The 22,746-nt window shown below is 38.0% G+C and overlaps 2 protein-coding genes, 1 long non-coding RNA gene and 1 pseudogene across 4 annotated transcripts in view; 3 read left to right on the top strand and 1 right to left on the bottom strand.

Annotated features, from left to right (window-relative positions):
• The window catches only part of LOC133742276 (uncharacterized), an 85,024-nt gene that overhangs the window by 16,014 nt on the left and 46,264 nt on the right, over nucleotides 1–22,746 (bottom strand). The window lies entirely within an intron of this gene.
• LOC133742069 (gibberellin-regulated protein 14-like) lies at nucleotides 10,534–11,515 on the top strand. Its single transcript, XM_062169760.1, has 4 exons — nucleotides 10,534–10,622; nucleotides 10,715–10,753; nucleotides 10,866–11,151; nucleotides 11,239–11,515. Exons 1-4 carry the CDS (start codon nucleotides 10,566–10,568, stop codon nucleotides 11,418–11,420), a joined length of 564 nt encoding a protein of 187 aa, XP_062025744.1. The 5' UTR covers nucleotides 10,534–10,565; the 3' UTR covers nucleotides 11,421–11,515.
• On the top strand, nucleotides 12,558–18,772 carry LOC133742534 (GPI ethanolamine phosphate transferase 1-like; annotated as a pseudogene).
• On the top strand, nucleotides 19,003–21,758 carry LOC133742887 (senescence-associated carboxylesterase 101-like). Of its 2 annotated transcripts, none has more exons than XM_062170584.1 (4): nucleotides 19,003–19,330; nucleotides 19,542–19,869; nucleotides 20,010–20,564; nucleotides 20,738–21,758. In XM_062170584.1, the coding sequence occupies exons 1-4, from the start codon at nucleotides 19,314–19,316 to the stop codon at nucleotides 21,593–21,595; spliced, it is 1,758 nt and encodes a 585-aa protein (XP_062026568.1). In that variant the 5' UTR covers nucleotides 19,003–19,313; the 3' UTR covers nucleotides 21,596–21,758. The 2 variants fall into 2 exon arrangements, with proteins under 2 accessions (XP_062026568.1, XP_062026567.1); XM_062170583.1 differs by having other exon boundaries at nucleotides 19,005–19,330; nucleotides 20,732–21,758.

Here is a 22,746-nt window from a genome sequence, read left to right on the forward strand (position 1 = left end):
GGTGGGCACACCCTCCTGTATGTCAACGCAACATCGTGATCCACTGCAACATTAGCTTTTCTGCTGGTCCAAGACCAGCTGAGGCTGCTAAAAGAAGCAACCAAAATTCAGATATCAGAGATGATTGGAGCTAGAGACCAATGAGAATAATGAGATGAGTGCAAAAGGGAGTGAATAAGATCTTGAGAGTCTGAAGTGATGATGATATCTGTCAGAGAGAGATCATGAGCATGGAGTAAAACCTCTCTACAAGCCAAGGTTTCTGCAAGCAGTGGAGAAGAGGTACAAACATACTTGGCCACACCGTGGAGGAGCAAACCAGAGGAGTCTCGAAAGAGAGCAGCAATTCCACCTCCAAGTGATTGTAAGTGCCAGGAAGCATCTACATTTATCTTGATGATACCAGGGGGAGGTGGCTCCCAAAGCTGTAAGGACAATGATGAAGTGGTCTCATTGGTAATGCGACTCAACTTGTGGTTAGCTTCAGAGAATTCGTAGGCTGCGGCAATTGCCCGCGAGACCACAACAAAGGGGTCGGGTGGTTTGCGATGAAAAATACAATCACAACGATGCTTCTATAGCTGTCAGAGTAGGTAGGCCACCTCGGTAAATTTCGAGGAATTAAAAGGTTCAGATTGCCAGTCTGTGATAAGTTGATGAATCCAAGCTGCTAAAGTAGAGATGTAAGCAGTAGGAAGCCTATAGCTTAAGGGATGTATGAACCATGCTTTTGTGGCTGTAGAGCACGTGAAGACAATATGTTCAATAGTCTCTGGTTGTGAGTCACATAAAGGGCAGATGGGGGAAGTCGCAAGATGACGCCGATGACAATTATCGCCGGTAGCTAATGCATTTGAGACGGTTCTCCATATGAAGTGCTTCACCTTGGGAGTCGCACATAGACCCAGATCCATTTCCAAACAATAGAATCTACTTGGAAAGAGGTGTGAGGATGTACTGATTGAAGAGGGTTACCGGTGAGATGACAAAGGTGATATCCAAACTTGACAGAGTCGCATCCATTGGACGTGTGAGGCCATACTTGTCGATCAACAGATGCATGGTGGGAGAGTGGAATGGCCATAATAGCAGTGGCTTCAGCTGCCGTGATAGATCTGCGTATCAATCGAAGATCCCACTGCCGGTTGATAGGATGTATAATGGAGGAAACTCGAAGATGTGGGTCCATATTGGGGGATGAGAGTCGATGATCTGGTAAAGTAGAAATCATTTGTCACACCATATAGAGACATCATAACCCTCACCGATTTGCCATAGTAGACCTTGTTTCAATATATAAGTCACGACCAACTAAGAGGCTAGACGAAATTCAAGAAGGGCTTGTACCTCGTGGGGCATTTAAAAAAGAAGAATGAGGGAAATACCTTTGTTTGAGAGCTCGGACCCAAAGAGATTGGGGGTTTTGTAGAATTCGCCATCCTTGCTTCGCTAAAAGTGCATTGTTGAAATTTTCCAAACTTCTAAGTCCCATCCCGCCTTGAGATTTAGAGAGTCCTAAAGTCTCCCAACTCTTCCAATGAATGGACTTGTGATCAGAATTATCCCACCAGAAGTTCGGAAGAGCGGAGTCGATTTGACTGCAGATAGTCTTTGGAAATTTGAAACAAGCCATGGGGTAGGCAGGAATGGCTGTGGCTACTCCTTTGATCAAAATTTCTCTGCCTGCGTGATTGAGTAGCGATTTATGCCAGCCTTGTATTTTTTGTTTGACTTGTTCTCGGGCATAACTTAGGGCTGCGACCTTGGACCTCCCCCAAACAATTGGAAGCCCCAAGTATTACTCGGATCGAGTATGTGCGTCATATTGAGAATGTTATTCCAGTTCACCATTGTTGAAGTCGGAGTATTTGAACTATAAAAAAGTGAAGATTTGGCAAAGTTGATTGTTTGTCCCGAAGCTGTGCAGTATCCCAATAGAAGGGTGGAGAGAGCCATATAGTCATCTGACGTTGCCTTGAAAAAGAAGAGAGAGTCATCGACGAAGAAGAGATGACTAATTGCGGGGCCCCTGTCTAGCCGTAAGGGATGTAGATGATTAGAAATACATGCTTTTTGAACCAAACGAGAGAGAACCACTGAGACAAAAAGGAACAGAAAAGGGGATAGTGGATCACCTTGTCGATGTCCTCGTGAAGGTTTTGAAAGAGCAAGAGGGTTTCCCATTAACCACCACTGATAATGTAACCGAGCGAACACAGTTCATGAGCAGTCGCACCCAGCGATCATGAAAACCCAATTTTGAAAGCAATGCCTCTAGGAAATCTCATTCAACGCAAACTCTCCATCTTCACTAGTGCGCAACAGCTTCAAATGATGAAACATCTCATGAGCTAAGGCGACATTGTCTTGGAGTTGTCTGCCAGCAACAAAAGCTGCTTGGTTGTCTGTGATAAGAGAAGGCATCAAAGGGCACATATGTGTGACCAATATTTTTGATAAAATTTTGTAAGAAAAATTGCATAATCTGGTCGAAATTGGTCAGCTAATTCTGGAGCCACAACTTTTGGGAGGAGGACAATATGAGTCTGATTTATAGCTGACAGAAGCGGTTTGCCTGACGAGAATTGAACTGAGGATTGGTGTATCACAGTCTTGACAATGCTCCAAAAGGTTTGATAAAAGATACCAAAATACTCATCAGGTCTTGGTGCTTTCGTGGCTTCCATGCTGAAAACCGCATTGTGAACTTCCTCCATGGTGATACGTAATAGCATATCATCATTCATTTGGGTTGTTACAATAGGGTCAATGATGTTATGCCCCGTACCTTAAAATTTTTACTAATTACATTTACCGGTTTTGACCGAGGAGTTGACTTTCTATTTTGTCTGTTAAGTTGGGAATTTCCTTGAGAATGCCGTAGTATACAAAAAAAAATCGAGTTCGTGGACACGTAGTTTGTTTGAATCGGAATTTTAACGGGAAAGTTATGACTTAAACTAGGAGTTACTATTTTTAGCTTGGGTTTTATTTAAGGGCTTTCCATTTTGGGGAAAGAGAGAGAAAGTGAAATAAAAACAGAAAAATCGAGACAACCCGAGCCAAGCCCGAGCTGCCCCCCCCCTTCTCCTTTCTTCTTCGCGTGAACAGTAACTGTCGGGTTCTTGGTTTTTGTTTGCTTTCTCCGGCCATTTCTGCTTGATTTTGATTGTAGTTGCAGGTATAGAACTTGATGGGTGTGTTGTGATGATGATCTTGAACTTGTTTTGAGCTTGAGGTTGTTTGGTTTGAGGTTTCTTGGAAATTTGTTGTTGGTTTAGGTTGCTTGATTATTATGGTTTAAAATTGGTTTTGGTTATAGAGTAAGATTGATTTAATGTGTTGGAAAGTAGGAAAAATGATTGTGGATTGTGGATTGAAAAGAAAAAATTATGAAGGAATGTGGAAACTTTGGGAAAGGAATTGTGTTATAAATTGGTGGTTATTTATGGTGAAGGAATTGAAATTTAATTAACTAAGTTATCGGAACGATCCTTGCGATGATTTAAGATTGGGTTAGGATGTTGAATTGTTAAGGAAGTTCCATATTCAATAATTTAATCCCAAAATGGGATGTGGGATTTTATAAGAATTTATGAGTAACGAATACTAACTTCAGAGGGAATAAGAGTTGATTTTGAGATTGTTTTCTCTTTATAATTAATTATATCCTGCCCAATTATTACAGGACGTACTGAGCCCTCGAGCGAGGAGGACACGGGCAGGCAGCAGAATTAGCTGCGAGACTCATTGTGAGTGGACTTTTATTTTGTATAAAGTAGTATAAATTTGTTCAAATTTGTATAAATGATGCATGCAGCATAAAAATAAGTTTTCAGTTGGTTCATTATTTGAGAAAATACGATTTGTGAAAAGTAAAGGTTTTTAAAGAAAAGCAGTTGACAAGGAGGCCAGTTTTGGCGCATGCGTAACTTACCTAGTTGGCAGTCCCTTCTAGGGAATAGCCTGGTCGGCAGTCCCGTCCAGACTACAGCCGGTTGGCAGTCCCATCCGATGCGTCATCTGGTTGGCAGTCCCTTCCAGATGACATGAGGTAGTTAGTCGGCAGTCCCGTCTACTACCTGTGGCTAGTTGCCAGTCCCAACTAACCACCGCCTCCTATTCCGGTTGGCAGTCCCTTCCGATGCGTCACCTGGGTGGCATTCCCTCCCAGATGGCATGAGATGCCTAGGAAGCAGTCCTTCCTAGTCATCAAAAGAGTTTTCAGAAAAAGAATTAAGTTGGGATTTTATGGAATCTCGCTGCATGACGGTTTTAGTATAAAGAGAAATGGGGAGGCATTCCATTAACTGTTTCAGATTCGGTTTTGGTTTTGTCCACTCATTCTAATGGATTTTATATGTTTTCCCCTGGGCCCTTCGGTTTCAAATGCCCAGATTTCAGATTTGCCGAGATCGCGTCCAGGCGCTAAAGATTGTGGCATCAGCGCTTCCGTTTTTGTTCGTAGGTTATTACTTAACCTACCTTGTATGATATCGGCTTACTTATTAGCGTTGCTCTGATAACCCTTTCCAATTGATGGATGTTGTTGTTCGAACTGTTGTTGTTGTTGAAGTTATGTTGGGATTTGAATTGTTCCACATGTAATATTATGTTTAGAATGTAAATATATATTGAGATGGGTTGAGTGAAAGTTAAGGTTTTAATTTATGTCCAGGTTTGTGATTATTTGGGTAGCCCATATTCGGGGGAGGTTCTGCCGAATTTTCGGTAGGATTTCGTTCAATGTGGGCCCCGCAGGCTCGTATCCAGGTATCCGAGGTGATTACTGGGTCGGGTCCTGTCAAATGAGGTTGAGTATACCATTCCAATGACGAGGACCCGATGTAGTGAAAAGAGATTGGTAGTATTGTTGTAATGAACTTTTGATCTCAGTCTCTTGGGAAAGCCATTCGCCAGTCTCATTACGTAATCTCAAAATGGTATTGATATGTCTTCTTTGAATAGCAGATTGATGGAAGAATTTGGTGTTTTGATCACCAGCTGTTAACCAAGAGATTCTCGATCATTGATGCCAAAAAATATCTTCAAGATGCCAAAGATGATCAATTTGGGTGTTGAGCTGATGTATTTCAGAACCAGCCGTTGGAGAGGTTGACTGATGCAGATGATCAAGTTCTGACATGAGAGTGTTGATTTGTTGTGATGAGTTGGGAAAAGCAGTCTTTGCCCAAGTGAGGAGTGTGGATTTGCAACGGCAAAGATTTCAGACCCACTGTAATAGAGGATCACTGCCAGTATCCGGTTGCCAAGCTTGATTAATCAGAGAAAAACAGTCGAGATTGGTCAACCAAATCGATTCAAATCTAAAGAGTCTAATTCGAGGAGAGGAAGATGGGTTGATATCCATCAATAATGGTCTATGATCTGATCCCACCTTGGGAAGATGAAAAACTTGAGATGCAGACTGAGCAAAGAGCCATGCTGAATTGGCCATACAGCGGTCAATTCTCTCTTTAAGGAATACATCACCATGTCGTATACAATACCATGTGAATTGAGGGCCATGCAAATGGAGGTCTGTTAATTCTGTGTGAGAAACAAACTGTTGAAAAAGGTTCAGTCTCCATTGTGGCTGTGGGTTGCTACCCTATTTTTCCTGAGATGAGAGTATTTCGTTGAAGTCCCCAATGCACAACCAAGGTATTGTGGAAGCTTCAAACTTTCTGATCATGGATAGCCAAAACCAAACCTTGTCACTATCATGAGGAGTACCATAGAGCCAAGTTATATTACATTGAAAAGACAAGCTTACAAAGGACACAGAGGTATGTACATAGTATTTAGACTGGTATATTACAGACACATGAACATCATTATTCCACAACAAAGTTAATCCCCCCCCCAGACCCAGGTCTAACTGAATTTACAGTCAAAAGATGGTCGAACTTCAACCGTGCACGCCAAAAGTCCATGGTTTTTTCAGATTGCCTGGTTTCCATCAAAAAGAGGAGAGATGGGGCATGTTTTTTACACAAACATCTTAAGTTTTTACAAGTCAGTGGCTGCCCCAAGCCTTGACAATTCCAGGCCAACACCCTCATGGGGATCTTATGGCTTCTTGCCAGCCACCAAAGCAATTAGATTGCTTAGGTGATGGATGAGCTACCAAAGTGGGAGGAACGACTGAAATCACTGAATATGACATAGTTGCTGCTGTTCCCAGAATGGAAACTTGAGGAGTTGTAGTCACCATAGGTACTGATGCATCTCCCAAGGATGTACTGACATTTCTTTCTATGGCATCGATACTGATGTTGCTTCCCCGTCTAGGACGACCTCGACGTCCTTGTCCCTTGCCTCTACGGGTAGAGAGTCCAGTAGGTTCCATTAGCTGAGGTTGTGATTGATGAGAGTGGGGAGGCTCTGTGGAAGTATGCATGAAAGTAGAGACCACAGTAATAGTACCAAGTACCTCAAAAGCATTACTAACCTGTTTAGTTTGATCTAGTAAAGCAGAGGAAGCACCCGAACCACGGCCCCGACTCGGACGACCGCGCGGACCACGTCCACGAGTGGCTCTGGTGCGGCGTCGTGCAACCTGATTAACAGGACCTGGTTGGAAATCAGAAGTAAAAGGCTGAAGAGGTGGAGTATTTGGGCCTTCAACGTCAGTTGGCTCCGGAAAAGACGGATTAATTGTGCGTGCCTTCTTTGGGTTAGGGAAGATCAAGTCATCCTCCTCGAGAAGTCTTTTGCGTAATTGCAATTGTCAAAATTGATAGGCTGGATGACTAAGTGGACCAAGGAGGGAAAGCAGAGCTTCCGTGTTAGGAATACATATTTCATCAAGCTAAACAATACTATTATTGAGCTTATAAAAATAATTAATAGACTAAATACTCGTTACTCCTCATACTTTTGCATGAAAAACAGTTTAGTCTAAAATTTTAAAATTAAACAGTTTAGTCCTTATTCTTTCTAATTCTCACACAACAGGTCCTAAAATGACTATTTATACCCCTCACTTTTTAATTTTTTTATTTTTCTCTCTTTTTATTTTTTATTTTTTTTGCCTCTCTCTCTCTCTCTATACACACACACACACACATAATATATGTGTGTGTGTGTGTGTGTGTGTGTATGTGTGTGTGTGTGTGTGTGTGTCTATATATATATATATATATATATATATATATATATATATATATATATATATATATATATATAGAGAGAGAGAGAAAAAAAAAAGAGAAAAAAAAAAGTGAGGGTATAATAGTCATTATAGGACCTGTTGTGTGAGAATTAGAAAGAATAAGGACTAAACTGTTTAATTTTAAATTTTGGACTAAACTGTTTTTCATGCAAAAGTATGAGGAGTAACGAGTATTTAATCATAATTAATAATATTAAAAGAAATTTTATTCATATGTCTAGACACAACTTCTCTTGGTATTAATTAATCCAACTTGTTTACCTTAACACTTCTAAAGACATTCTTCAAGCTCAAGTATCATGATTAGAGCATCATCAACAATTCTACGTTGGCTCCGGAAAAGACGGATTAATTGTGCGTGCCTTCTTTGGGTTAGGGAAGATCAGGTCATCCTCCTCGAGAAGTCTTTTGCGTAATTGCAATTGTCGAAATTAATGGGCTGGATGACTAAGTGGACCAAGGAGGGAAAGCAAAGCTTCCGTGTTAGGAATACATATTTCATCAAGCTAAACAATACTATTATTGAGCTTATAAAAATAATTAATAATATTAAACGAAATTTTATTCATATGTCTAGACACAACTTCTCTTGGTATTAATTAATCCAACTTGTTTACCTTAACACTTCTAAAGACATTCTTCAAGCTCAAGTGTCATGATTAGAACATCATCAACAATTCTTCTAAAAAAAAAAATTCTATTATAGCGACTCAAAACATAAAATCCCTATAATTTTTCTATCGTGTTTTTAATCGCTTCCAAATTGGTTGCCTTTGAATTTGTTAAAAGAGTTTTTGTTGTTAAGATGATATAGTTTAGGATCTTGAGAAGTGACTAAAAGACACAACAAATGCATGAGAAGAAGAAAACAAGAAAAGGAGTGCATGAAGCTGCAGGTACTTTATGTTCTAAATCTATTATCTACTTTTAGGACAACATTTGGGTATTTATGTTTCAAAAAAGAATTTCATACATGACTGATTACATGATTTGAAAAGTACGAGCTAGTCATGCTTTTATAATATCAGGAAAGGCTAAACGAAGTGTTGATGAAGGAAAAGAAGGAATCTAGATCAGGCATGGAGATAATGAATTTTCTTTAGGTACTAATTAGCTGAATTTCGTACAGGCCTACACAATTTCATATTCATCCACCTAATTTTTCCTAATATTACATGAAAACCTAAAGAATGGAGCTAGCAGCGGGGAACATGAACCGAAAAGAAGACTAATAATGATTTTTATAAAAAGATTGTACGTAGCTTGGTCGATTTATTTAGCCTTCTATAACCACTTCATGTCCGATGTGTGACTATTTCATTTTTGGGAGTGGATGCTTATGAGGCCAAAAATCAAGACTTGACGGCTAAGAATGCTGATCTGAAGGCATTATTACGATCAATGCAGGTAATTCCAATGAGGGGTGCGTGGTTGTGGTAGCGGTTCATGACAACATCTTGATTCTTGAAGCAATTTTATCAACTGTTATGGCTTTTTCCCTCCTTTTTGTTTCAGTTGAATGGTTCACGGGGAAATTTTTTATGATACATACATGTATGTCATACAAATAATTATAAATGTAAGAACAAATTTGTTGTCAGAGTGGTAAAGTGAGTCATATTTTCTATATAATCTTAGTTCTATTAATGATAATTACACCACCTATGACCTTGTTCTAAGTTTTTGAACAAATTTGTTGTCAATGTTGTAATTTTGGTTTAGTTATATGTAAATAGTGTAAATGAATATGATAACTTTGTTATCAAGGTTGTAATTTTTGCTAAAGTAGATGCAAAGTGATTGCATGATAAACATCACAGTACCATAACTTGTCCCGTTTACGGGAGGCATGATTACAGTATAGGGTAGTGACTAAAATGGTTGGCAAGAGAGTTCTACATGAATGGTTTAGGGCCTTAGGATTAAGTTTTGGTTGGTTTGGAATCACTTGGTTGCATAATAAGTATCATGGAGAGGCATAACCGCAAGAAGCTTTGAACATAACTATGTTTGTGATTTGTGATATTGTTGCCCACCGTGAGTGTTTTAGAATGAAAAAAAAAAAATTGTATGTTCTTATGTTTCAATTATGTTTATTCGACCCAAAAATTTTGGTTGCAAAGTTGTGTGCAATCCAGCTTTAAGCTTGCATGTCCTTTGAATGCCAATTTAGGATGGCCAGCTGCTTTGGAGTGTTGATTTATGTGTTCTTCCTATCTCTCTTTATTTGTTAGTACATTCTACATTCTGAATGAGAACATTTAATTACCTGCCGCAAAGAAGGATAATGTGTGCTGAGCATCAATTTGGGATAATATTGAAAATGCCGCATCAAACAAACAAACCCGCGGCATTGCGGATGCTATCCTGCTTGTTGAAGTTAAAATGAATAGGGCTAAATACTAGTTAGTACCCTGTGGTTTAGGTCCAAAATCAATTCAGTCCCTGGACTTCTAATTTCATCAAAAACACCCCTGCACTTTCAATTTTGATCTAATAGGTCCAATTCGTTAATATTCTGTTATGGGTTCAAGTTATAGTTCGATTATTTGTTGAAAAACTAATTATTTTTAATTGTATGACTCACTCCTAAATTGACTATGCAGACCACCTCGACACCACATCATAAAACATAGGCTATATATGAGCCACATTAACAAGTTAAATAACTCAATTGTCAGAAAACTAACAAATTGGACCTATTAGATCAAAATTGAAAGTGCAGGGGTGTTTTTGATGAAATTAGAAGTTCAGGGACTGAATTGATTTTGGACCTAAACCACAAGGTAGTAATTTGTATTTAGCCCAAATGAATATAAGGATATCGGTACATTTTATAGCGAAAAATGGACCACTTTTAATCCAAACATGGAAGTTGAAAGAAACAAAATTATGCTAGAATTTGCACCAATTGCAATCTCCGCGGATAATAACATAGCTGTTCAAGGTCGATCTTCACTTCTCCTGCCCCAAAAAGGTTCTTAACTTTGTATTGACATTTTGCAACAAAAGCAGGAAAAGCAAGCTCCCATAAACAAAAAATCAGGAAGGTCAAATAGCTAGGCAAGCAATTGCAAATGAAAATGTGAAAGTTTGATGCAATTTAGTTAGGTTCGGGTACAATGTTGGTACCAATTGATTTAGTGACACATACTCTTATAAGAAATGCATGTAGATGTTTCATGTAGTCTAGTGTATACATATATGGAGAAAAAATTAAGGCTCGAACTCTCAAGTCAGATTTTGGACAGCAAGCCATGACTTATGTCTCACAATTCATGAATCATCAACTGGCATGGGACTTATCTTTACTGGATTTTCTGCTCCTTATTTTCAAGTTTTCGACACTATATAAAGGCGCATACATATTCTCATCGTCTTCTCGGTAATGGCTTTCACAGCTATGCTCATTCTCTGTGCCTCTGTTCTCCTTGTCGCTACTAGGGTAATTAATCTTTTGTTATATTTTCGTGTTCATTCTTCCTTTTACAATTAGTGTCCTAGTTCTTTGATATATATCCTCGATCATTTTCATAGGTCTCATGCTATGATGATCACGAGAAAGTTGAGAAGAAGGTAGGCATATCCTAACATAATTTTACCCTATTATTAATCTTTCGTTTATTCTCAGTTAGTCCTATTCAATATGTTTGGATCAATTATATCATTTTGTGTTGCGTTCGAACAGGATCAAAGTGAACGCCAAAGTTTACTCGATACGTGGCTATATCCGCGCAATGTTCCTAAAGCACCTGAATCATCACCTCTACTGCTAAATCAGCCCATTGCTACTCTACCACGGTCGCCCTCGCCGATCACCTGTGCACAAGCAAAACCACCTGCCAGTCACCAGTCCCAAAGTTTATTAAGTATGTGGCTATATTCGGGCATTCCTGAAGCACCCTCGCCAGTCATCTGTGCACAAGCAACACCACCCACAACATCATCCACTCCCATTGTGAATACTCACAGAGGTACGAACGAACGAAAATACCATCTCCACTTTAACGGTTATAATTATTTTTTCATGTTCCAGTTTATTTAGTTTAATTTTGTTGCAGATTGCATGCCGTTGTGTGCAGCGAGGTGCAAAGTAGAACCACACAGGAAGATATGCAGGAGATTGTGTATGAAGTGCTGTAGCCGGTGCAAATGTGTTCCGCCGGGAGAATATGGCACCAACATGGATAAGTGTGGCAAGTGCTACACTGATATGGAGTATCACGGCCATAAGTGCCCATGATTGATATCAATTAACTAAACATTTCATTTTACTACAGATTAGTTAAGTATATGTCGTCGATCGATCATTAATAAAAGTATACATATTATAAAACTTGAGATTGTGTATTAAATGAGCAACATCTTATTATATGACTAAGAGTCCGTTAATTGTTGTTAAGTGTACGTTATTTAACTAAGTTATAATAGAGTTCCACTACTGTACGTATAATCCTCAACTTTTTACTTCGAAACACCAGAATTATTGATTACAGAAGGACATCTCTTATTGTCCACACTTTTGCAAGATATTAGTACTTGACTTTAAGTTTTACAACCATTTTTTTTCATCGTATTTACAGAGAAACCAAAATGTATGGTAGCATATCATTTTGCTAAATTAAGCCAAACTTATTCCCAAAGCAGTATGTGGTGTAATCATTTGTCTCCTTGTGTAACAAGGATACAACTTTTCATTAAAGTCTCGTATAAAATCCAAGGGAATCCTCTTTGTAATTTTCTATCATATTTTCAAGGGAAAAAAAATTACACGGTGAAAGAAAATGCTAACAATTGCAAATTCAAGTCTCATATATTTCTCATGTACTATGTCCTCATTTTTATTTTTAAATAACTTAGCATATTTATAAACTAATTCAAAATAAATAGTGTATGATTTATCAAAAGTTCAAAACAGATGTCACGTTATTCGAGACTCAAATCTAGTGTAATAAACTGAGGTCTATGGAGCTCAGAACAGTAAAAGTAGAGAACAAGAAGCCACTCCCTCTCCCCAAAATGTAGGAGCAAATGCCTCTCTTCAATCTCAACCTTCTTCCTAAATTTCCTATTTTGACTAAGCAAAAAACCTCTCCCTATAAGATTAATACCCAATCAGATCCCGTGCCTTGACCCTAAAAACCACCCGACCCAGGCCCGGCCCACTACTTCTTTCCTTTTTTTCAGAAAAAAAAAAAGAGCGCAAACGGAAAGGAGTTGTTGAACGCCGGCGAAGGCAAAGAGTCTCAGAGAAATGGGAGGGAGAGAGGTAGAAGAAAGCAGCAGAAGCCGGAATCAAGTTCACCTCTCATCTTCTTCTCAGTCAATTTTTTTGAGTTGCGGATTTTGACGAGTGGTTTTTCCGGAATTTCAAAGCTGACTGTCTCCGAGCGGACAAGTTCTTCTAGGCCGACGCCGCCGGTGGGGACTCTCTCATGCTCGGCCGCCGACTGAGTCGAGGCCGGGACACGTGGCGATTATTGCTGGCTTCTATGAGGATCCGAGTGCTGTTACGAAAGGTATGACCTAGTTGTTGTTTCAGTGTTTTTGTTATAGATAACAATGGCGGTGTTGATGAGATGTAGGAGTTGTTTTGCAGGGTGGAAAGCTAATCCTGTTGAATTTGATTCGGTGTTTAACCGGAGCCGGCATACATTTTCGTATGGTAGTCCGGATATAGTTCCAATTTTCTGTGCTGCATTGCCTCACACTACTTGGAACAGTTATCCTCATGATTTCGAAGACTTTGCTACTGGTTTGATTTCGTAACTTGAGCTCATTGTGTTTACTTTTCGAGTTATTTGAATTTGCAATTGAGTTCATTTAATAGTAGAAGTTACATTTTTGTTAATTACTTATCCTTCTGTCTTCGAACACTGGTAATGTTTAAAGTAAATACTGAAATGATGATGTAGGTGTGATTGTAAGTGTAGAAATGATAGGAGTTTACATTTACAGGCACCAGATTCTTGCTTCGTACAGTGCTTTATTAATTTAGACGTGTTGATGCAGATGCCTCCTTTCTGGATGAGTGGTCGTTTGATCAATGTCAGAGCCTAATGAATAGGTCCAAAGAGGACCCAAAGTTGAAGGAGTTACTTTTACAGGATAATCTTGTTGTGTTTTTGCACCTACTTGGTTGTGATTCAAATGGTCATGCACATCGCCCCTTTTCCTCCATCTATCTCAATAATGTCTCGGTTGTTGACAGTATGGCTGAAAGGGTTTATAATCTTCTTGAAGATTACTACAAGGACAATCGTACAGCATACGTATTTACTGCTGATCATGGAATGCATGATAAAGGTTGGAAGCTTTTGCTAGAGAAGTGTATTGCTTCATTGTTCTCCCCAAGCTATTATTATTATGATTCTGCATTACTTATATAATAAACTTCTCTAACCCCAGAAAAGGATTCTTCTTTGTGCTGGTTTTCCCCTCATAACGTTCTTACGTGTTTTAATTTTGTGCATAGGTAGCCACGGAGATGTACATCCTTCAAACACTGATACTCCCCTTGTTGTTTGGGGATCAGGTGTTAAACACCCAAAGCCTATTTCCAGTAGCAGCCATGGAGATGGACATTCTGATTGTGGTACTCATTTTGTTGATGACCATATGCATGACACGCCAACGCCTAAAGAATGGGGCCTTCATGGCATTGAAAGGGTGGATGTCAATCAAGCTGATATCGCACCTCTCATGGTTGTACAATTTGTTTGTCCCCTATTTTTGTTGTCCATTTGAACTAACCTCAAGTTTTATCACTCTTATTTGGTGATTCATTTTTCTTGCAGTCAACACTTCTTGGATTGCCATGTCCTGTAAACTCGGTTGGGAGTTTACCCCTTGATTACATAGACATGAAAAAGGTTAGTCAATCTATTCGAAGGACTTTTTCTATTTGTTGTAAATGGTTAAAAGTGTTACCTCTTATATCTTTGCCAACATTGTTCTTGTATTTGTATAACTTATCAAGAAAGAAAAAAAAGAAGTAAAAGTACATATCTTTAATTCCATTGTCCTACTGGTAAAGCAGTGTCCAACTATTTTTTCTCCCCATCTTCTTGTGATTTGGGCTATGTAATTTTATTGATTAGTTAGATTTGTCCAACTAGATTATAATTGGGTAGAATACTGATAGATTATTGTTATTTTTGTTTCATAATCCAGACAGATGAAGTTGAAGCTGTTCTAGCCAATACAAAGCAAGTTCTCAATCAATTTGTTCGGAAATCACGTATCCTTTTTTTATATCTTTATTTAGATAACTGATGTGGGTTGCAACTAGGCCTTATTTACTATATCTGATTCCACTGAGGATCTTTGGAAGGAGAGGAGGTGGTACTGAATTTTTATTGATGTTGATTTTCTTGACAAAATTAGAAACCAAGGAGGCAACTTCATTATATTTTAGCCTATATTTTAAGCCTTTCAAACCATTGGGCCATTATTCAACCCTCTTGGATCAGATTGAGGATCATATATCTAATGGAGACTATGAAGCTGCAAGGAAACTATCTTAAAATCTCCGAGACTTAGCACTGCAAGGACTTCATTAGTTTCAAACTTATGATTGGCTGATGCTCATGACTGTAATTATTCTTGGGTATATTGGTTGGATGACCTATATTGTTCTCCATGTGTTGCAATCTTACACGTCATTGGCAGGGGATATATTGACAAAGTAGCAAGCAGATCACTGGACAGATTATACCAGAAAAGTAATGTTTGTGTAAGCTTGATCTTGTGTAACCAGTAATTGTGTTATTAATTGAAGAAGTTCACAGAAAAACAGGGATATATTTTCCTTACAAAAAAAAAAAAAAGTTGGAAAAATTTTATGAATATACCAAACTTGAAGGTCTATAAATTTTAAATTTTCTAACTATAAAATTTAACTAAAATATCTTATTATTTTTGGCAGGTACAACTTTGTGGATGCTTGTTTCTGGGACTACTTAGCATCATACTGTTCATGGAGCAGTCTCCTCCTCTTTACCATGCATACACAACAATGACAGTATTTTTGTGGACACAAATATCTGTGAATATCGGTTCATAAAAGCATTATGGAAACAGTTACATGGAAGAGAAATAAATTATTTCACAAAAGTTGGAGCTGCCTGTGCTGTCTCAGTATTCATACTTGAATATCTGGTATTGAAGTGAAACTTATTAATCATACTGCTGCAAGCCCTGGTAAAGTGGTATTTTAAAATTCTGAACCATAAGTTGGTAATTTCTGCAGGTGAATAGCTTCACCGAGAGGAAGCTCTAGACATGGTGTTTTCTGACTGTGGGGGTCATAGCTTTTCTTTATCTTTTGAAGTCAATTCCATGGAGATCTGGGATTCCATTCTTTGTTTGTGGTGCATGCTGGTTCTTATCAGTATCTGACATTTGATGCCAGCGGAAATTCCGGATAATAAAAGTCTAGTGTAAGTGAGCTCTTGAATGTTTGTTCAGTGTGTGTGCTTGTGACAGTTGAGTTTTCAAATAGTTGCAGACTTATTAACTGACAAAGAATTAAAGTTAGCACAATCTTGAATTCAAACAATGCCTTTCTCACATCAGCTTATGGGCAAAATGAACTAGTTTCAAGAACTTAAATTAGCTATGGTATGCTTTATTAGGTTTGTGTAAGATAAGAATTGAATCTGATTGCCATATAACTACTCAATAAGATTTTGAGCTTGTTAAGATAAAGGGACAACTTTACTGTATTAACTATCTTGAGTTTGATGCATATTAGTAGCATTTGGGTTGGCCATAACAATTATGTCTGTGTTTGTGAAATATCATGTCTGCAGAATTTGGAGTGGGGTTATGATTATTTTGATCGGAGCAGCTGGGAGGTTTCTAGATCAGCATACTGAAGGAAACAAGTTTTGTCTCACTATCTGTAATAGTGATGCAAAGAAATCCAAGTTCCCCATGCTCTTTCAATTACAGGTGCTTCACTTGTCTCAGCCCTCTGTTGGTATGAATTTAATGTTTAATGTAACTCCATTGATCTAAAGATTTGCTTTTTTTCTGTTTTTTTCTCTTGGATATAATTAGGCTCTTTTGGTTGGATTATCATCTGTGACGGTGTCAATATCAACATCTCATAGAACAGAGAACCAAGAATTGCATGTCTGGCACCAGATTATAAATTGGTCCATTGCTGGTATGCCCTTAGAGTAGCATTTTGGTGTTTTACATTATAGTTTTTGAGCGTTACTATACATCCAACTTCTAACTTTTGTTCTTTTCTCCTTTTCATTCCTTTTAAGCTCCTAAAAGTCACGTTATACTTTTTGCTCTACAATTTTTTTTTTTTTCAAAATTTAGTTTATTATAATTATTTTATCAATTCTGTGTGGTTGGTATACTAATTGATGTATTTCAATGCCCGAGTAACAGTAAAAGTGAATTCGACATATTGTACTTACCTATTATTTTGTCTTCTCATAGGTCCCTCGATGGTACTTCCATTATTTTCAGCAAATGGTCTCTTGTCCAGGCTTACGTCCATATTTCTTGGCTTTGCGCCCACATTTCTTCTATTATCTATCGGGTACAGGCGATTTATGCGTTACCTCTCATCTTTGTCTTCAACAGCTTTGTGATATGCATGATATTAGGATGGATTTGTTTTAATGTTTTGGTTAATTCTCAAAACTTATGCAGATATGAAGCTGTCTTCTATGGTGCTTTTGCTCTTGTACTCATGGCTTGGATACTATTTGAAAACACTCTTATTTACTCAAGTAAGGTGAAAATGTTGTCAAGTTCCTTTAACAATATGGAGGATAATGCCATAGTTGATGGTCGATACTTGCAGCTGTCTGACATCAGAATTCCTTTAATATTTGTAAGTGCTTTGGTTTCTTAAATTATATCTTCATGAATTTTGAATTTTTTTTTCCTATTTGCTTTTCCAAATGAAGTTTCAGAGACCCTTACCTGTATTAGTGATCTCTGTGACGTTGCTTCTTATGAATTAAGTCTGATAAGGTCTTGTGAAAGTGGCAATATATATTGAGAAAACTGTGAATTGGAAAAGTAAGGCTTGTTGCCACCTATCAATTATTAATTTGCACAAATAAATTTAGCTAGTACTGATAGTCTTGTTGAAGGAATCATATCAAACATTTGTAACTCATTACGCTGATGATTGACCTCAAAGGTTTGATAAAAAGTATCTGACTGTTGTATAAGTGGAATTCATTTACGTTGCATAGTGGTTTTCATAATTTTACTGGTCATGACTCATGATTTGATAAGTATGTTGCTCATGGAGGAACGGGAAATTTTGCAAGTATCGCAAGTTTCAAAATCTCATCAGTCTATCGGTTCATTACTGTCGTCAGCGTAAGTGAAGGTTGAATTTTTGTTGAATCAAATTATTTGCAGAGTTGTGCTACTTAGCTGATATTGTTTTCTCTTATTGCAGCCTTTTCTTATGGCAGCGTTACTCATCTTCAAGCTATTCATTCCATTTCTGCTTGTCATGTAAGTACAATCACAATTTTGTGTGTGGTAGGTGTTTACGACTGGTTATAGCATTGAGCCATAAGAAAATGTGAGCAAGTTATCAAATGGTTATAGCTTGTACTTATATTTTCTCCTGGCTTGAGCTACCCTGTTATTATATGGTTTAATGTTACATAGTTATTGTGTGAGAATGCTGAATTGGTTTTCTATGAATGAAAATTTTTAACCTTATTTTTGGTGGATTGAAATGCAGATGCGTATTCAGTGCAATAACAAAGCTGAACCGACTTCCACGATTGGGATGCTATTTTCTCGTTATATTGTTTTCAGACGTTATGACTATGCATTTCTTCTTCCTGGTAGGGTTACTATATTCTTCAAATAAAATTATGCCATCTCATTGGTCTTCAGTTCCTTGTACATGAAATGTCATTTGCATTTTTGTATCTTAATGTAGGAGAATTTCCTGAATAAAGTAATAGTTAAACAGATAAGAGTTATAAATCTGTGGGCCAGACACTGCATTTCTATACATACTCAATGTAGATGAAGGCTCTGTTATGTTACAAACTTTGCTGACTTTTGATCGGTAGCAGGTCCAGAATACAGGAAATTGGATGGAAATTGGTAACAGCATCAGCCATTTTGGAATCATGACTGCTCAAGTTGTCTTTGTTCTGTTGCTTTTCGCACTCACAAACGTATACACGAAGGATATCTGTATTGGTTCTGTGGAGCGGTCTTCTCGGAAAGCAATTTAAAGCATGTTAAATTAGGATATTGCGCTCATCAGTTTTCCTTAAAGCTGAGCTTTATGTTCGAAGGCCACCTGTTACAGCTTCTCATTTTTTCTGATAATTGGTCTTGCTTTGCTATCTGCGATATTCAGAGCAAGGGGATTTTCCAAGTGTTCGCCAAAGGTTGTACAAATTCGATGGAAATTTTGGCACACCCAATTACGAGTTGATTAATTAGTTTAACCAGTTATATTCGTTACAGATCATTGATCGATCTGTAATTAAATTTAATTTATGGTCAGGAAAATGTAGTTTAAGAACCAAAACGAGGATTTTTAACTGTTTAAGACAATCAAATTGGTTTTTGAAGAAGTAATTGCCTGGTGCTTACATCTGAAAGTGCTTATATAAAGAAGTCTTCGAAATTTGAGTAAAATATGTTCTTCTGTGACAAAAGTCGTTCCAGCAAAAAATAACAAATGTTACCATCTAAGACTATAGAATAATTTCTCTCACAGGAATATATCTTCCTTTCCCCTCAAAAAAAAAAAAAAAAAAAAAAAGACTATAGAATAATTTCTCTGTAAAGTAATGGTGATTTGCGTACGAACTTGTGTGCGGAGACGTTAACTTATTAGAGAAAGAGATACGGACAGGGAAAGCATCTTGTATCTAGCTAAGGAAAGCATCTTGTATCTAGCTAAGGTCTTCGGTCTTCGTCTTCCTATGATGCTTTCATGAAATTTCTTGGTTTCAGACAAAATAAAAAAGAACTATTGAAGACGAAGACTTCCTGTGCTTCGTACATTTCAGTAAGTTTCATGGGGGTTGTTGGTTTAGGTAAATGATCCAACTATATAACTATATATATATGACCATTCTGCTGTCTCTCTAAGCATATCCCAGAAAGCTTGAAGATGACCATCCAAAACCAGTACGTAATGTCCATTGATGCTATTTTTGTTTTTTGTTTTTTCCTTTCTTTTTCAAGCTGGTTTTTGTGATTGTTCACCATATCTGAGTCCACTGTGCTTCGATTTTCTTGTCATTTTCAAGTAGTGACCACCGGTTCTTTGCTGGGTTCTGTTATTTTGTTTTCACTTCCCATATTGACTATGTTTAACTTATGTTCTTGATGATGGTAGGTTTAGCAGCGGCTTAGAATCGGCGAATTTTGTGGTGAACTCTGATCCGGTACACCAGGCATGGTGTGCGATTGAGCAACAAAGACAGGTTAATCCAAATGCAGAGCCATCCTTGTACAATGAAATAATCCAACCAGAAAATCCAATCGTCATAGCTTTTGGCACTCCACCTGGCTCTCTTCAGGGACAAGAAGGCTTGGTTTCGTCAGAAGGTTTTGCTCACTTTGAATTTTTGTGCAACAAAAGCAATCCTGTTTTCTCCATCAATGAAGCAGCTATCAAACTATTCCAGTCGCATTATAATGACCTCCTCCTCCTGAAAAATAAGGTTGGTTGTGAGAAGCTAACAACTAAATTAGTTATCTGAGTTAGTTTCACAAGTATTTGTAACGATTCAACATAACTTGCTTGCCTCTTGTTCTGCTTCATTATCATTCTGACGTGTAAGTAACCTTTACAATGTTTCAGCTGGTAGAGAACAGCAAGAGCAAAACCCCACCATTAATAATCATCACTGGACAATTTTTGGGAGGTAGTGTGGCTACACTCTTCACCTTATGGTTGCTAGAAGGCCTCAACTTGTCGAAAACCAAACGCCCGCTTTGCATTACTTTCGGTTCTCCACTTGTTGGCGATGAACACCTTCGAAAATGTGTGCTAGAATTCTCAACTTGGAAGCCTTGCTTCTTGCATATAGTCTCCGACCAAGATCATACACCGAAAATCTTTATGTCCCAAAATACAACTGCAGGTGCTTATAAGCCGTTTGGAACATTCTTGTTGTGCTCGGCTTCGGGTTGTGCTTGCTCTGAGGACCCAGATTTCATTTCGGAACAATTTGTGACAACCAATTCTCCCAGTGCTCAAACTCAAGATCCTAATTTGGGGTTTTCTTATGGACAAATTTTGGAGGATCTCAAGCGGAAGGCATTATGTAATATTTTCAAGTCCATTGAAGGGCAAAGCCATCCGCTTCAAGCTAGCATAATCACACAACTCCTAGCAATTGGAGTAGTCTCACAGGTAACATATGATCTCACTGAAATTTACAGAAAATATCATCATACTTTATGTATTTCTATATTTGGTGTGGAGTGATAGAGAAGAAAAAATCAAACTATGATAAGAATACGATATATTTTTCTAAACTTTTTCTTCAACTTATTACTAAAATGTTATCATTGCAACAGCAACAGTCCCAGGATACTGACAATCTGGTCAGGAAGATGAAAAAACATGAAACAAAGTTATTAATTCAGAAGAAGAAGAACTCAGATTCTGACAAGAAATTGAATGAAATGAAAATTCACATGGCCTTCTTGGAGTGGTACAAGAAGGACGCCAAACGTCAAAATATTGGATACTATGACTTGTACAGAACGATGGGCAATCAATCTGACAGTGACGTTAAGGGGTTTAAGAAGAAGCTCATGAATTACTGGGAGGACTCTGTCACAGAAGTAGAGAACAAGCCCCAGTTAGAAGGAGCTCACTTTCGGGTTCGTTGGCTTTATGCAGGCACAAACTACAGAGGAATGGTTGAACCACTTCACATTGCAGACTACTATAAGGATGGGGATAAAAATTACCGAACTGATGCTGGGAAAAGGCCTAAACATTTTACTCTGTTGGAGAAATGGCATCAGGAGAAGCAGGAGCAAGAAAAGAAGGAGAAGCAGGAGCAAGAAAAGAAGAAGAAGCAGGAAACACAGAAACAAGAAGAAAAACCAGAATCTGGCCCAAGCAAATCCAAAAGAGAGAACGTGGGTTCTAGTTTGAATGATGATTCTTGTTTCTGGGCGCGTGTTGAGGAAGCTCTCATCTTGTTGGAGAATGGAGGACTAACTAGTGATGACAAAAGGAAGTTGAAAGAGTTTGAGGACTACGTGTGGAATGCTCTCAAGAATTATGCAGTGTCACCTGAGATTTTCTTGAAGAAGAGCAGTTTTATGAAATGGTGGAATGATTATAAGGGAATTGTTGAAAGCAATGAGCTCTTGGACTTCATGAAAAATGGCGGTCCCAGAGAGTACGAGGCAGGGAAGTTCACTTAGTTTATGATCCAAGTATCCAACAAATAAGGTTTATGCCATTGAAAATTGTGTGTAATTTGGTGCCCTTTTTCCTTCTTGTTGTATTGCTCTCCGTGTTCAGTTTCCAGTCTTTTGGAATTGGTGGTTCAATAAATTTGTTGTAAAAGACCCTGTTAATTCCTGATTTGCTGACTCTTGTGGGACAAGATTGGTTTCTTGCTGTATATTGCTTTTTGTGGTATTGGTAGCTCCCCAGGAGTATTATTATAAACAGCACCATCAACTACACCTTGATTAATCCAAATCACCACCACCATTATGAATGTCCACATGCCGGAGACCTTTGGGAGGCGGGCTTGCATTTACCGAAGATCGTCTAAAGTTTTTATTTCTCATTATACTGGAAAACAAGTTTTGTCAAACAAATTGTTTGTCGTGGAGGTTTCTTACGAGATTTATTTTAATTATTTCAGGCGAGGTCATGACAACAGTCTTCCATACTTTTTGTTTTAATTATATTGAAAAATTAACTTTTCGGACATCGGGCAGTCCCAACTCCCAAGTAATCATTTTTACAAACAGAGGAATAGCCTAGACCTGGCTCATCCCTCGAGAGAAAGCAATCAGAAAAGAAAACAAATGACAAATATAAGAAGAAAGTGAAACTAACGAAATCGAAAATTGGGCAGCCCCAAGTAATCATTTATACAATAAGAGTGAATAAGATCTGGGGGACATCCACCACTTGATGAGAATGAAGAAATGAAAGAACAAGAGCCAAGTCAACTTGCAAGTTGTAACCATATATGTTTCAATCCCATACCCAAGCTAACTGATCAATAACCTTAATGATTACCATAACCTTCGCTGCCACAGAGCTCCGAATATTAAGATTAGAACAAAAGGCACCTATAATACCACCGCTCAAATCTCTAAAGATGTCATCATAACCCGCATGATTAGAAGAGCTACGCCAAGCACCATCAGCCACATAAGGTGAGATGTATGTGGTATCTAAAAACGTGGTTCACCAAGTATTAATCTATTAAAACTAATATATGTGCCAAGGTTTTATTGTTAACAGAGGTCTTCACAACTTTTATATAATTATATTGGAAGAACATTTAGCGACCACGCCATAGGTCGTTTGAGCTTTCATTTACGTCGAAACA

The sequence above is a fragment of the Rosa rugosa genome, chromosome 4 (genome assembly GCF_958449725.1).
Source record: "Rosa rugosa chromosome 4, drRosRugo1.1, whole genome shotgun sequence".
In the NCBI taxonomy this organism is placed as follows: Eukaryota; Viridiplantae; Streptophyta; class Magnoliopsida; order Rosales; family Rosaceae; genus Rosa; species Rosa rugosa.

Bases quoted from the DNA above. Each gene is read 5' to 3' on its own strand.
- LOC133742069 (XM_062169760.1), top strand. From the start codon at position 10,566: ATGGCTTTCACAGCTATGCTCATTCTCTGTGCCTCTGTTCTCCTTGTC. The intron at 10,623-10,714 runs GTAATTAATCTT...TCATTTTCATAG, and splicing joins TTCTCCTTGTCGCTACTAGG to GTCTCATGCTATGATGATCA. The intron at 10,754-10,865 runs GTAGGCATATCC...GCGTTCGAACAG, and splicing joins ACGAGAAAGTTGAGAAGAAG to GATCAAAGTGAACGCCAAAG.
- LOC133742887 (XM_062170583.1), top strand. The intron at 19,870-20,009 runs GTTGGTTGTGAG...ACAATGTTTCAG, and splicing joins TCCTCCTCCTGAAAAATAAG to CTGGTAGAGAACAGCAAGAG. The intron at 20,565-20,731 runs GTAACATATGAT...TCATTGCAACAG, and splicing joins CAATTGGAGTAGTCTCACAG to CAACAGTCCCAGGATACTGA.